The sequence below is a fragment of the Cryptomeria japonica genome, chromosome 3 (assembly GCF_030272615.1).
Source record: "Cryptomeria japonica chromosome 3, Sugi_1.0, whole genome shotgun sequence".
Taxonomy (NCBI): Eukaryota; Viridiplantae; Streptophyta; class Pinopsida; order Cupressales; family Cupressaceae; genus Cryptomeria; species Cryptomeria japonica.
Window position 1 is genome coordinate 107,457,703 of NC_081407.1, and position 16,505 is coordinate 107,474,207.

At 36.0% G+C, this 16,505-nt stretch overlaps 1 protein-coding gene across 1 annotated transcript; it reads right to left on the bottom strand.

Annotated features, from left to right (window-relative positions):
• Window positions 1-9,461: 9,461 nt before the first annotated feature.
• Window positions 9,462-12,533, bottom strand: LOC131075777 (protein NRT1/ PTR FAMILY 5.10). Its single transcript, XM_058012664.2, has 3 exons — window positions 12,125-12,533; window positions 10,629-11,185; window positions 9,462-10,466 (listed from the first exon to the last, which is right to left on the bottom strand). The coding sequence occupies exons 1-3, from the start codon at window positions 12,470-12,472 to the stop codon at window positions 9,611-9,613; spliced, it is 1,761 nt and encodes a 586-aa protein (XP_057868647.1). The 5' UTR covers window positions 12,473-12,533; the 3' UTR covers window positions 9,462-9,610.
• Between the last annotated feature and the right edge of the window lie 3,972 nt (window positions 12,534-16,505).

Here is a 16,505-nt window from a genome sequence, read left to right on the forward strand (position 1 = left end):
TTGATAAAAGTGTAAGGTTGATAAATTTGAAAGATTGTAGTGTTGATCACAAAGATCATTGCCAAACTTAACAAGTTGTAGTGTTGATCACAAAGATCATTAATAAATTTGTGAAGGCTTTGATTGCAAAGACAATTGGAAATGATTTCTCCTTCTTTATTGAGATAGCTATAAAAGACATTTTATTATAAATAATGATGTACACCAAAAATCAAGGATGTTCAAAACAAGGATAAGTTTGTATATTTTTTAGAAGGAATGGACATTAAATAGTCTCCATTTGTACATTGATAGCTAATGAACCTATTTGTTATAGTTGGTGGCTCCAATCATCTGATTGACTTGTATTTTGTGATTATAAAATATAGTTTATGGGTTGGTGTTATGTGGAGAGTGCTCGACAGGTTTCGGGGACTAGGGGTCATCATCCTTTGCGGAAGGTTAATTGTGGGGGATAATTGGTGGAATTGGGCGAGATAACTCTGGTGATTTTCATTTTCTTTTTTCCATGTATAAGGGTTTTCATTCAAATAATTATATGGAGGCTTTGGCCATTCTGTTTGTTGTAGAGCGTTGTTGTTCTCTTGGCTGGTCGCATATTATTGTTTCGTCTGATTCTCAGGTGGTGGTGCATTTTCTATCTAAATGTCAGTTAGATGATTTAGTTGGCACCTAGCTGGGGTTGTTAGGAAAATTCTTCAATCATGTGGTTTTCCTACAAAGAGAAGAACTACAAAATGCCATTAAATGTTATTTTGTAATGAAATACTGGGTCATGTTGACATATACAAATTTTCTCACCTATAGAACTTAAAACAACTATACATGCAAGGAGGCTCTAATAGCAAATTTAAGAAAAGTTCATCATCTTCTTTTCCTTGGATCCAACTATTATAATCATCATCCCTAATTCTTTCAGCATTTTCCACAAACTGAAGTATTTTGTTACACTTGAAAAATAAGCCCATGTAACTATAGAATAATTAGACCCTTATAAAGATAAGAACTACAATCTTACAATGTCATTTTATAATGAATTGTTGGGTTATGCCAACATATACAAATATTTTTCAAGCATAGAACTTAAAACAATTATGCCTACATCCAAAAAATATGAAAATATCCATAAATATTTTTTTTTATATCGGTAATGGGTCATAGTTGTATAATAATTTTATTAATAAATTTTTGTTTTTACAAGTTCGGTTCAGTGTGGGGACCAATAGGAAAGAACGAAACAAAGAAAACCTCCAGTCTTGCCCATATATAATTCCAAAATGTACAAATTGTCTCATATGGACTTAGATCATATCGCAGATTAGCCCTAGGCTGCAAGCAATGAGGAATGAGGAATAGTTACAATCGAACCACCATAGTTGTGGTTAGGCCTCTTGGCTATTACAAAAAATATAGAGATTGGATGGTATTTTGCCACAAAACATTTATATCAGTTGAAGAAAGAGTCGCAAATGAGAGATCGGACCGAATTGCTATAGTATGAATAAAGACTTCCAGGCTATGGGGAGAGATAACTAAAGCTTTAAACAAAAAACCTACAAAACCAACATATAAAGCCTTTCCCTGCATACTATAAATCTTAGCGAAAGTAAGTGTAAAACAACCCTGGGGAAGTTAGATCTTAATGCCACCGAAAGTAATATGTAATCTCTCATGAGTAAAAAGCAGTGCCCATTAAGCCAACTAATAACATATCTGATTAATACTCTCCTCAAGGAGTGAGGGGAGGCATTGAAGGAGCATATTGGCTTCTTGCACATCCATTGGGTCCATGACCCCTTCTTGGAGAATATTTTCACTTAAAGATTAAAGCCACGAGGATTGTTGTTGTCCTCCCACCAATGTACAGAAATGCCTTCTCCTGCAGATTTTGAGAGCTCGTCTGCTTCTGTATTATCCTCTCTATAGACATGTTTTGAAACAAAATTCTCTAACTTGGTCAAATTCTCTAAAATGCTATCAAGTATTGCCTGTAGTCTCCAATTTGGAATTTTCCTTATTTTGATTGCATTAATTGCTATCGTTGAGTCTCCCTCAACTATAAGATTTTTGATCCCATGTTTGTGATAGTCTATTAAGCCTAGGTGCAAGGCTTTGAATTCTGTTATATTGTTAGTATCCGGTGGCATTGACATGACCATCTTGCCAACTACTATCCCTTTGTGATCCCTTATCACATATCCTATGCCAGAGGCACCTGGATTTCCTTTCGAGGCTCCATCAAAGTTTAACTTGAGCCAACCCTATTTTGGAGGAGACCATTTAGCATCTGCTCTTGCACTAGTTTTTTTCCCCAAGGTAGGGATGAGAACACTTTGTTGGAATCTATTGAGAAGGCTAATTTGCCATTTATTGTCTCAACAATAGATGCTTCAATTGAGGATAAGACTGATTCAAATCTGCTTGCTTTGTCATCAAAAAGTCTTCTATTCCTCTCTTTCCAAATTTCCCACACAAGGCAGGAAGGAGAGATTTCCAAAATCTAGCTTAAGGTGCTTTCCTTGGATGGTAGAGGCCAACATTGAAAAAATGAGACTATGTCATTAGGGAGAGTTGTTATGTAGCCGAATTTTGCACATAGCCATCGCTAACATTTTTAGGCGAATGAGCAATTTAGAAAGAGGTGTTTCTGCTTGAGCTTTACACAAGATGCATCTAGAGGGTCCTTCATAGCCCATCTTGGTGAATCTTTCTACAGTGAGGATCTTCTTTTTGAATGCCAGCCATGCAAAAATATCTGCCTTTGGGATGATCTTACTGTTCCAAAAGAGTTTTTGAGGGATTACTTGATCCTCCTGTTCTCCATAGTTTGCTAAAACCTTGTAACCATCTTTAGCATTATATTGGCCTATTTCGGAAGAGGCCCATACTAGAGAATCCTTTCCTATTCTGAGATTTAGACTTCTAGCTCTGATAAGGTCTAATAAATGACTTATTTCATTGATAGAAATAGGTAAACCCTCCATTTGCTTCCATCTCTTGCCCTGTATGTTGTTATCCCTGTCAATTTCCATATAATCACTAACCCGAGTTCCCTAATGTTGTTGTAGGCATTGTTTAGTTGTTGGAATGTTTAGAATATTGTCAATGCTTAGGTATCCTCCCCATGAGTCTTCCTAAACGATGTTAGAGGATCCATCGTGGACATCCCAAGATATGGATTTTGTAATTAGGTTTTTGCATTTGACAATGAAATTCCAGATCCTGGATCCCTATGGGTGGGAAATAGATCTCAAGAGGTTCTGAGATTCTCCATCTGCAAGGTATTTTGTAGCCATCATCTTGACCCATCTTGCTTTGGGATCTTTAAGGATCTTCCATACTAGTTTTGTTCCCAAGGCCTTGTTCGGTAATTGTAGATTTATGTTCCTAAACCCTAGGGACTTAGGTTTGATGATTTTGTCTCATGCAATTAGAGCTATTTTATGCTTTTCTTCAATGTTTTGCCAGAAAAAGTTTCTCTTTTTAATGATAAAGGAATTTACACCAGTGGAGAGAGAAAGATAAGATAAACGGTATATGGGAAAAGCATAGATGGCTGCTTGGAGCATAACTAGTCTACCTGCCCATGAAAACCACTTCCCTTTCCAAGAGTTGATATTCTGATCCATCTTTATTTTAAAGGGGTCCCATAGCTTTGAACTTCTTAGTCCTTTGTCAATTGGAATGCCTAGGTAAATACAAGGAAGATTACCTATTTTATAGTTAAAGATTCTTTGGATCTTTTTCTCTATGGGGGTTGGGGTGGAGAAAAAGAAAATTTATGACTTTTCTTTGTTGATTGTTTGACCGAAGGCTTTCCCATAAGTATACGGAAGCATTTGTAGCTAATTTTCTTCGTTGATCTTAGCTGAGCCAAGATGAAGGTTGTCATCTACAAATTATTGATGTGTGGCTACAAAATTGTTAGTGATTTTCACTTCATCCAAAAGATTGCTAGATTGTTTTGACTTGATGGCCCTCCCTAAAGCTTCAACCATAATAATGTAACGAAAAGGAGAGATTGGATCTCCTTGCCGAATACCCTTCGAAGAAGAGAAAAAACCTTTTGGCTTCCCATTAACTAAGATTGAAAACTTAGGTGTGGAGATGCATTCAAAGATCCAATTAATCCATTTTTTATTGAAACCAAAAGCCTATAGAATTTTACATAAAAACCACCAATCCACATTATCATAAGCTTTTGAGATATCCAGTTTAACAATCATACCTGGTCTCTTTGTGTTTTGGAGGGTGTGGATATCTTCTTGAGCAACAATGACACCATCTAGAATTAAGTGGTCAGGGACAAATCCCATTTGTTCTTCAAATATAATGCAGGCCATGAGGGGTTTCATTATGTTTGTCATAACCTTAGACATAATTTTATAAATTGTGTTGCAGAGCGAAATAGGCCCGAAGTCCCCTCATCTGGAAGCTTTCTCCTTTTTTGGGATTAGGGCTACAAAAGTATTGTTGATTTCTTTAAGCAAATCATCTAATCTTCTTGCCAATTTCAAAGCATCTACTAAATCTTGTCCAAAAGTTTGCCGACATTTCTTGAAGAAATCTATTGGGAATCCATCTGGACTAGGGGCCTTGCCGGAAAGGAGTTGATTCGATGCTAGAGTTACTTCCTCCAATGAGAAGCTCTCATTGAGCTTCTTATTTTGTTCATCCAAGATGATCTTTGAGATCATGGGCAAAATATTTTCCTGCTCATTTAGTTGTGAGCCATCTTTATTGTTGAGTAGCTTTGAGAAGAATGAGACTATTTCTCTTTTAATCTCTTTCGGGTCTACTATAGATTGGTTCTGATTCAGTTCCAATTTAGTGATCATGTTAATGCTTCTGTGAATCCTTGTCATATTATGAAAGAAATTGGTATTTTTGTCACCCATCTAAAGCCAATTTTCTCTAGATTTCCGCTTCCAAAATATTTCTTCTTTTGAAAGGGTGTCCTCATATTCCATTAGTAGCCTCTTTGCTAAATCAAAGGTATCCTGATTCATACCTTCAAAGACGATTTTTGCATTTAATTCAACAAGTTTCTCCTCTAAGGATTTTTTGCTAGAGAATATGTTCTTAAAGTGTCGTGAGTTCCACTGCAACAATTTTTGCTTGACATACTTTAGCTTGGAAATGAAGCAATAAAGTCTTGGACCTTCAAATGTACCTTCATTCCACCAGGCTTCAATCAAAGTTAGGAAGTTTGGATCTTTCATCCACATATTCTCAAATCTGAAAGGGAATTTTGAATTATTTGAGTCCCCTGAAGGGATAGTAGGATGGGAAAATGGTCAGAACCTAAGCAGGCTAGGACTAAGCATTCTAAAGAAAAGGGGAAGGAGTAGAGATCCCCTAGTCAAAAGAATCTATCAATTTTCTTTGAGATATTGCTAAATCCTTTTCTCCTATTTGTCCAAGTAAAGAAGTTGTCTCGTGATTCAATGTCTAAAATCTCATTCCTATCAATCCAATCATTAAAGTCCTGCTAAGAATGACCAAGTCTGACAATGCCTCCCCTTTTATCTCTAGAATTCCTGATAGCATTGAAGTCTCCTCCTATAATGAGGTGATGATCCAAAAGTTTAGAAATAACCCCATCAAGAGTTAGCCAAAGGTGTCGCCTATCAAGAGGAGATGTTGGTCCATATATATTGATGATTAGAAAGGATATATTAGTTTGTAGGTGTGTGATTTTTGCTAACAACCAATTTCTATTATAAGCGACTCCTTCAACTTGGACTTGAGAAGGCTTCCAGATTATCATTAGACCCCTTGAGGCACCTTCTGAAGCCATTGATGTTTGTAGAGAAGCTTGAAGAGTGAACTAAAAGATATTGCTTGCTAACAATCTAGTTTTGTTTCCTGGAGTAGGGTGACATTTGCACTGACCAATAGAGTCCTTCTCCTAATCACCCTCTGTTTGCTAGGAGCATTGAGGCCCCTAAAATTCCAAGAAAGGATTTTCATTGTTGTTCAGGAAGGGGGATTCCCTTCCTTACTTTCCAAAGGTCTGTGATTTTGGATGGACTCTTAGCTTCACCTTCTAAGGTCCTTTTTTTATTCAAAGTTCTTCGACCCTTCTTGGGGGGAGTAAGGCCAAAATCGGGTTTTTCCTTTCCTTCTATCATTTGATTTAATCTAGGTTTCGTTTTTTCCTTTATCTTAGAATACATAACAGTCAGAGGGGTTTCCAGAACAAGTTTCACTTCTTCATCATCAACCATGTAGTCCTGAAGAATTTTTTGAGTTTTTGAATCCAAATTCCTTTCTAAACCAGGAAGCAGTAGAGTAGGAGAATCCAAAAGAGGATTAGGTAATTCTGAGGAGAGATTTGAGCATTGTTTGGGAGACAAAGGATCAGGCAACGAGGATGCAGAAAGAGAAAAGTGCTCCTTTAGAAGACCACTTTTAGGGGGGGCAAAGGGCTTAATGAAAGATTCACTTGTTCACTATCTAATGACTCCTCCTTATATGAAGATGAGAAACCATTTGGATCCTCCATTTTTTCTAAACTATCATTAGCTATAGTCTTCTCCTCTAGCAGTAAGTTTGTGAGGGTCAAAAGTTTTTCCTTACTTGGAGCTATCTATGAGGAAGCACCCCCATCTTGCAGTCTTCTCACTCTATTCCTTTTTTTTTGAAACCTTTTTGGGTTTCTGAGAAAAGACATTGAATGCCCCTCGGTGCAGGATTGGGATTTTCTTTTGACCAAAAAGACTCCTCACAGTTTTGTTGTCGTGCACCTTGACAATCAGAGAAAGAACGAGATGAGGGATAGATGGGGAAATCTAAGAAGTAGAGGGAGAGGCAAGCCTCAGGTGAAGCAGGGGGATAGTATTCTCTCTCAAAGCACTATGAGACAGAGGAGATCTTGAAGATTGCTTATTACAAATGACATCCATTGTAGGTGTATTTGTTTGAAGAACCTGCTCGCTCTATTTAGGCTCGAGAACCTTGTCTCCACTATTGGATTCTATTTCTTTGGACTGTTGGGGTTTTTCCTTGTCATGAGTGAGGTTTTGTTTTTGATGAATAGAAAGAGAACCTCTGGCACCTTTCATTGAGTTGCTAAGAACTATTTGGTTTCTGAGGATGATTCTGCCAAGAATTTCCTCCCCCAGTGTCTTTACTTTCTGCTTCCACCTGCCAACCTCTGAGACTATTTCTAGCTCACTATAGAAGCCTAGCTTTAAATCTATTTCCACATAGATATTAGCCACATCTCCTTTAAGACCATTCAAAAAGTCTTCCTCAATGCCAACTAGGGAACCTAGGGCATCTCCTATCTTCAAGAGTGCTTCTGGGCACCAAAACTCAGAAGGTAGGCCTACTAAAGAGAGGCACATGGGGGTTTTGTGGAATCTGTGATTAGTAGGATTGAAGCTCGGTTTCCAATCAAGGAAGTGAAAGGTCGAACCATGGAAGAAAAGGGGGCTTCCATGGATAGTAGACTCTTTCGGGGTCGAGTCAATACACTCTATGAAGAAAAACTCATTCTACAAGGGCCAGATAGAGATCATTCCAGGAAACGAGAATGTCCACCAGGACAGTATTTCCTTGCTATCACCACGACAACCACACCATTGAGCAAAGAGAGCATTTTCTTGGTAGCGACCAATCGTTGGGTTTATGAAAGCCGAGGGAAGGACAAAAATCTTACTCCCCATCCCTTTCCTTTCCCATTTCTGCAGCTTTGGATCAAACTGTGGTGTTTAGGGAAGATCTTCTTTTCACCAAAATCCCCACCCTTTCTATGATTAGTTGGCCCTCTCTGAGTGTTGACATAAGAGCGGGGTTGCCAAGATAGTGCTTGCTCATATGGGAGTGGGATCTCTTTGGTCCTAACAAGCTTGTTGTTTCTGGTTTGAAGAGGAATGCTACTTTGACCAGTGGACACTAAACTTGCCTAGGAATCCAAGTTAGAGAAATTGGTGCGTCCAAGATTCTGGAAAACCAATGGCCTAGAAGGCATGGAGTTCCCAAAATTCCAGGGCACCTCATTGGTCTGTTGTTTTAAGCTAAACCTCCCTTGTTTGTTGAAGCCTCTAACTTTTCTATTAGACCAATGAAGATGCTCGCTGGCTCACCATGAGCTCTGAACGCTTTGCCTTCAGGGGAAGCCCTCCCACTCTGACAGTTGCTGAAATCTGTTGAATCGCCATGGATGCTGAACAAAGCTCCCCATTTTCTAAGGGCTTATGAATTTTATTACCCTGCTGATAATTTTATTAATATACTTAATGTTATATTTTTTAATTTTTTCCCTTTTTGGTGTTCTTTCAGACTAGACAGAAGATGCAGGGGTTTCAGTTTTGATTGAAATGTTTGTTGATAACAGCATATAAGAATTGTTTTACAAAAAGAAAAAATGAATGAAATACATAGCCGAAAATTCCAGATTTGAATACTGATCATAATAACTCTTTTTCCTTTGAACTATCAACTACCGATAGCATTAAAAAACCTTAATATCTAAAACCAAGGTACCCAGAAAAAATCATCGATTTATACCAACTGTTGCAGCAGAAAATGGCTCTGCAAACCCTCCGCTCTATCTTTCATGGCTACACATGTCCGGTCACAAGAGTTTCCTTTCTTTAATAGAGACCACCATCCATCCATAAGCACGAGCCCGGGGATGGTAATCTATACAAAGTACAAACCCTAACAATTATTTAGATTAACATCACATTTTTTACTAACATGATAGAAAAGCGACGATAACCTGTTAATTCACATCCCAAATCACATGCCCTAAATTGCTAGTTATGTGTCGATTGCTCACAAGTTCTATGACAAACTCACACGTACTCACAAATTTTGCGTGTAACCAGTGAGTTTTGTAACTATGGCTCTAGGAAATTGAAAAAATTTAACAAGAAGATCAAATAAAAATTTCCTTGTAAAATAGCAGTTTCATATATATACAGCTGCAAACTTGTGTTGGTCAAAAAGGCTGAAATTTTTCTTCACCAATATAGAAACTTCCATATCTATATGACAATTTGTTTAACATTCAGATTTATTTTAACCATGAACATACTCTTTAAGACAACATAGAATTGTGTTAGATACCCTTAGTCAAAAAAAGTATTTCAGTTTTATTTGAGTGCTATCACTGCTTCTTACCGATTAAGTTATAATTAATCATCTTGCTCTACATTAGTTGGATTTACTGTCAATTAATGCAAAGTCGGGCCTTAATTGTTTACAGGTATTTGCAGACTTTGATTCATCCGTTTTTTATGTGAGTGCAGCTAGCTGATGATATATAGGTGTAGACTCTAAACTCTTATGATTTCATAGAATGAGCATTCGAAATAAATGTAGTGTTTAATGATATCAGATTATATGAGAATTTTTTGAATCAACATTTCAGATAGAGTGTTTTTTGAATCAACATTTCAAATCACATTCTATGATCCATCATTTTCTTCATTTCTTGAATTATGGTGCTTTCATGTTCTATTTATGTAGTTTGGAACACAGACTAGAAAGTTTTAGTAGATGGGTGTTATATGAACAGCAACGTATATATCAATATCAATATCTGATAATGTTGAAGAGGTCACCATAGAATATCACTGTAAGTGGTGTTTAACGGTTAGGATATCTCTTCATCTTTCCAAACATTGCTTTCTTCTTTCTTGTAAATGAAGCTTCTGGCAAAAGAGAGATAGATACATAAGAATAGTGTGCTCAATGCAGCCAGAAACCAGTAGAAGTAGTCCAAATGAGCTCTGTTTAAGTTGTCCGCAAACCATTTTTGTCCCATAAGTCTGCTACTCAGTTCCTCAATAATAGAAATAAGAATGCTGCTCAGAAAGCTACCAACTCCAAAAATACTCAAATGCAGAGCAATTCCCAGGCTTCTCATTGTATCAGGCATCTGGTCATAAAAGTACTCTTGCAAGCCTAAATATGTGAACAAATCTGAAATACCAAGTAGAATGTATTGAGGAAGCAGCCACAAAATGCTCAGTGGGATTATTGCTTGGGGCATGTCTACCAGTCCATATTCATTTGCTACTTGAAGCCTTTTCATTTCTGTCACTGCTGCAACAACCATTGAAATGACAGAAATAAACATACCAAAACCTATCCTCTGTAGAAGTGTTATACCACGTTCATTTCCTGTTATGCTTTTGGCAAGTGGAACAAAGACTCGATCATAGACAGGCACAAGCACTAGAATAGTGAGGGTAAACAAGCTTTGCAAGTTTGCAGGGGGTATTTTCAAGTCTCTAATGATCCTTCTATCCATTGTACTGCCCTGTTTTGTAAAGAATGTTGGTGTTTGTGCACAAATAACACCATAAATCAAACAAGACACCCAAATGGGGATCAATCTTAGAACAAGTTTGACCTCTTCAACCTGTGTGGCCGTGCATAGCCTCCAATCAACATTTGCTTTGTGCTCAAGGTCAAAATCAGTTGCAATGGTAGCTTTGTCAAGAAACCTACAAAACAACACCAAATGTTCTTAGGAGCATTTTCCCAAGTTTGTCAAATGCATTTGAATGTGAAGCCTAAAACTAAACAGAAGTGTAGCTACTTATGAGCTCTTCCAAATTGCGCTAGCAGTAATCAGATGCAGGTAAACAGGTGGAAATGAGGTTTACCTGAATTGATTAGTGGGCAAAAGCCTTCTTGTTTCATCCTTAAATCCTTGAATAACATATTTGTTCTCTTCTCCTTGGGAATGAACAGAGACGTTCCACTTGCAAATTGCTGCAACAAAAACTTGGAGAATTTGAGTTACTGGACTGGTAGAAGGTATTTTATGACGGAACATTTTTGTTCCAAGGAAGAAGAGAGACAGAGCTATAGCCATAGCTGCAGCTGGGAGACCAAAACCCAAACCCCACCCTACATTTTCTTCAATGTACAGGATCACAGGAAGCAATACAAGTAAACCACTGCATAGACCAAAATACCACCAATTGAAGAAGGAGCTCTTACGCTTCCTCTCTGTTGGGTCTCTCTTATCAAATTGGTCTGCCCCAAATGCTTGTAAACAGGGTCTCTGGCCCCCTTGACCCAAAGCAATCAAGTATAGTGAAATGAAGAAAAAAACCACCTGAAAAGCTGCAGGTCTGGGGCAGGAATAGGATGTGTAGCCACATGGGGGTAGGCTAAGAAACGACAGAGAAGCTGAAAGAGTTAAACAGATCAACCCCTGCCACCAGAGAAAATGAATTATGTCTTTATTTCCCTGAATAATTTGTAATCTCAAAGACAAAAACTGATTGAACTATTTATACTGCCCACATTAACATTATCAAACAGTATGCCATTCAACATGATAATATTTTGACAATAATTTATGAGTTCCTTTATCTGAATAAGATTAAAATTCCATTTAATTAGAGTGATCCACTTATGGACATGGTTCATTAACCAAAAGACCACAATGAGTCAATGGGCCTTTGGTCTCCTGGTGAAGTTGAATGGCTCCAAATGAGCCCACCAGAGATAAAGCCTTGCTGAATACAAGGCTCCGACATCATAAGGAATGAGGCCGGGATCGTACCCCGTATCGAATGACAAAAAATGCAAAAAATACTTTGTGAAGGGAGTGGCAGCTCGCAGGCTTCATGCCCTTGCTGGAAGAAAAAAAGACCACAATGATGTCTTCTCTTCAAAAAGGTACCAGTTTCTATGATATAATTTGCAGTTACACAGGTACTTGCTTTGGGGTAAATACTTAGAATTGGTACATATAAACGGTGTAAATATATTCAAAATACTTTTGGGATGGTGAGGCAGAGAGCTTTCATTAAGACCCAGGTTAAGTTCAAAGCTCAACTGTAAAGAAATGCTCAGATATGTGCAAACAACTGAACCAGGTTAAGTTCAAAGCTCAGCTGTAAAGAAATGCTCAGATATGCGCAAACAACTGAACTTTTAGTAAAATTATGTACAATATGTTTTTAGATTTGATTGTGTAAATTTATACTCAATATTTTGATAAGACTCCATGATTTATGTTGGAAGCAGAATATAAAAGAGCCAGACTAAAGAGCTGGAAAAGACATGAATATAAACTTTTTATAAGTTAGCAGAAAGTTTAAGCACAAAGTATTTAAAAGAGGACACTGGTTTAAAAAGTACTGACCAGCAGATAGATGAGAGATGAGAAAAGAATGGTCCAATATCGCCCAAAATAGGAATCTGCAAGAAAAGCTCCAAGAATGGTAAGCATAGATGAAACACCATACCAGACATTGACATTCTTTGCAGCTGTAGCAGTGTTCTGCTGCATGACATTGGTGAGGTAAACAATCAAGTTGGCAGAAATGCCATTGTAGGCCAATCTCTCTGCCAGTTCAACTCCAATTATGAGAAGAGAAGCTGACCATCCTCCTGTAAGAAGTCTGCTGACAGGCCTTCCTCTAAGATCTGTAGACCCATCCTCAACTATGCCTGTAAAGACAGGAGAATCAGAGAAGGAAATGGATTCCATGTCTGAGATGAGTGAGAATTAGCCCATTCTGGCTCTTTCTCAAATATATGTTTAAAGTAGGTTGAAGGTGATGGGAGCAGTACACCCCATGCATTTTTATAATTATGCATCATTGAGGAAGGGGATATTTAAATTTATAATTTTTATTAAATTCCAGTGAAAACGTATATTCCCTCTCCACAGTAGGTTTTCCTTTTGAAGTTATTCAATGGAGAACGAATCTTTTTGGTTTTTAAAAGTTCTTTCCCAATCAGATGGGAAAGTTCAATAGTTAAATAAATGGTCTCCATCTATATAATTTTCTTGCTTTGATTGAATAAAAAAATATTTAGCATAAAAAAAAAACAAGGTTGTATTGTTGCGAATGCTAGACAGCTCTGTCAAATGCTATAGGACAGTTTTGAAAAAAAAAAAGCATATTTGAGAGAGCTCAAATGGCTTTGCCATTAGGTTACAGACAAATTTAACTATTCTTCAAGTTGATAACAAGATCTAATAAGACAAATTTAACTATTCTTTAATTTGATAACAAGATCTAATAAGTGAGACATGAGAAGAAACATCTAGCATCATTAAAAATTAACTACTTAATGTGTTCTAGATCTTCATATATATATTGTAATCAAATTTTTAGAAATAATTTTGACATGTTCATGATACTCAAAATATATTTAAAATATTTCAATATAAATTTTATGTTTTACATAATTAAAAGAATAATAATTTTAATTTATACTATTAATTTTATAATATAAATTTTTAAAGTAAATATTGATTTGTCTAAAAGAAACTTTAATATTTGATTTTATATTCTTAATAAAATAATTTACATCTAATTTCAACTAAATTTAAATATTTTTATAAAAGTAAAACTATTATTAAAAATATATATTTATTTAAGACATTTTGATTTAAATTATAATTATAATATTTTGTAAAGAAAACAATTATAAGCAAAAATAAATTCATATGATATATTTTTTACTTAAATATTTGTTAATGTATAATTAACATATAATAATATAATTTAAAATAAACAACTTTTTAAAAACATAAATGAGAATTTGAGAATAATAATATCTTATATATTTAATACGTTTTTATTAAAACTATAATACTTGGATAAAAAACTTGGTGGGCTGGGCCTCAAGGATCTTAGGCTGCAAGGTATCTCCCTTGCAACCAAATGGATATTTCACTCGCTGGAAGGACAAGAACCCTGGAAAATCCTCATCGGGAACAACATACAAAATGGTGTTCCCAAAACTGCCAAAACTTGGAAAGCCCTCCCGTTCAGTGACTTAATTGCAGGCGGTTTTCTTGTGTCTGTCCAAGGCACCTGGGTGTTTAAATCTATCTGGAAAGCCTGGGAGCATGTGCGTGGTCTCATTAACAACTCGAGCATCAACTGTGACAATACCCTCCACGGTGAAAGGTCAATATGGTGGAACCTGCATCATAACTCCAAACCCCTTGCTTTAACCCAAGGTTGTTCTGCTAAGCACTGGCATAATAAAGGAATCAAGTACATTATGGATATTCTAGAACATGATAACCTTACCAGTTGGGAGGCTCTTAGCACTAAATATGATATCCCTGCATCACATAAGAAGACATAAAACATGATTAAAAATGCATGCATTCTCTTTAATCTCCCTATAAACACCCAAGTAGACGCCCATAGGTACCTTACATTCCTATGGAAGGATGGCTCCACCCTCCCTAGGATCAAAGCCAAATCTATCTATACCCTGCTCAATAGTGATACCTTGGTGATCGAACATATCAACACTCTGTGGTATGTTAACCATACCCCTCACACTTGGCAGAAAACTTTTGAGAAGCTCTGGCGGTCCCCCATCCCCCCTAAGATCAAATGCTTCAGATGGCAACTTATTTTGGATAGATTACCTATTAGGAATAAATCGGCTGCATATGACCGGTGTTCTGTCTGCAGAAAAATTGAGACCGCGTGCCGCATCTTCTTTGACTGCCCCTTTGCTAGAGAAATTTGGCTTCTGTTTGGAATTTCTATTACAGAATATGTTTACACTCTTGATATAGTTACTGGTTTTATTCATGGACTGAGGAAGGATACTAATCTAGTTTGGCAAATTCTATCTTCCTACATTCTCTGGTTTATTTGGAAACTTAGGAATGAGGAGAAGTTCCAAGGTATTACAAGGGAACGTACTGAGTTTTTAAAAAAACTCACACATTACAAAATTGTTGTGCAAGTCTTTTTTTTAATGAACCTCGAGAGAAACAAGCTACTGCAATTCCTGAAAGATGGCAAAACGACCATGTTTGTTTACGAGATGCAAGATGGGTACGAATGGGCCAGGCTTGCAGAGAACCAGACCTCCTTTGATAAGGCAGTGAAGAAGCTGATAAAGGATCTACAGATCAGCAGGCCTCCTCCCTTCAACAAGATAGAGATGTGCTCCCAAAACCTAGCAAGAAAGAAGGTGGTTTGGATGGAAGGAGAACAAGGTTGGACCACGTGGCTGGAGGACCAGGATGAGGTTCTCCAATAGTGATTTACTTTGTTGTGTCCCTTTCTTTTGGTTAAAGAGATAATTGTATATAGTCCTCTCTCTGATTGCTTAGTTTGGCAGTTGAGGCCCTGCCCCCCGCTCTCTAGTTTTGTATAAACTCTCCGTCTATTTTTGGACTCTTGATATCTAATATAAAAAAAAAAAAACTATAATATTTTGCAAGAAAAAAATAACAACTACGAACTAAAATTACCTCATATAATATAAATTTTTATTTGAATATTTTTAATAAATTAATTAATATAAAATTAAAAAATAACATTAAAATATAATATACTAATAAATTAATATGTGATATAAAATTATAATATAACATAATAATTATATAGTATTTTAGTTGTAATAAAAGTGGATGCACTTCTAACTTAAATAATATTTTTCTCAAAATCAAAAGTTACAATAAATTTTTAATGTTACAAAAAAAATTATAGTTCATAATCAATTTTTTTTGGTATTATTCACCCATATTGCTAAAAAGTTATTAGCTAATTAGATTGAAATAAAATAATTTTTTGTTGGAAAAAATTGCATCCAAATTAAATTAATATGAATAAAAAACTGTGGTATGTGATTTGTGGAAAAGTTGACTTTTAATAGTAAAGTTACAATCAATGTAATGCCTATAGTTCTTAGGAGGAACTAAAAATGGGCTTCATATTTATTGGGGCCCTTTTCTTCCAAGTAGAAGGTATAGTCTTTAAAGTATTATCTTTATTTTCATTTAAAAAAGAGAAGACAATTAAAGGGTTGTAGTTCAATTGGTTGAGCACAATTAGTGAGGATGATGAATGTTGAGTATATTAAACAAGGGCCACGTAGTGGTGAGTATTTGTCATTTTAATATTGTAGAGAGAGCAACTTGATTTTTTCTCATTCTTGATGTACTCGTGTGTAGATCTATCTCTTTTCTTTTCTTGCATTGTTTAAAAAAAAATTCCATGAAATGTGTCTTTATTTCAAGCAATTGTCATGAGTAGGTATAATATACATATACCATATTGTAATATTTCTTTTGGTAAACTTAGGAAATTAAAATATTTTTTTATAGCAACAACAAAATTATTATATCACTATGTTTTAATTCTTATAATAAACAAGAAATTTAATAACCACGCATAATATGCATGAATATACACACACTCTCTCTATATATGTGAATATATTAATATATATTTTTATGTCTAAAATTATGAGAATTCTTCTCTCTAGTTTTTATTTTTATTTTTAAAGTCAAGGTGGACGAGCCACAAATGTATATTATAAATATAATAGACCGGTTCAAGAGCTTCTGGAGGAAAGAACCAGCTAAGAAAACCTTCATTCCTCGCTCAAGATTACAATGTATAGAAGGAGGCCAACACAAAGAGTGGAGGCAACATATCTAGCTGAATAGAAGTATGGAACATCCAAACCTAAATTTTACCCGAGTAACACTAGAAATATCAGCATATCCAAGGACTAACACAGTCCGATCA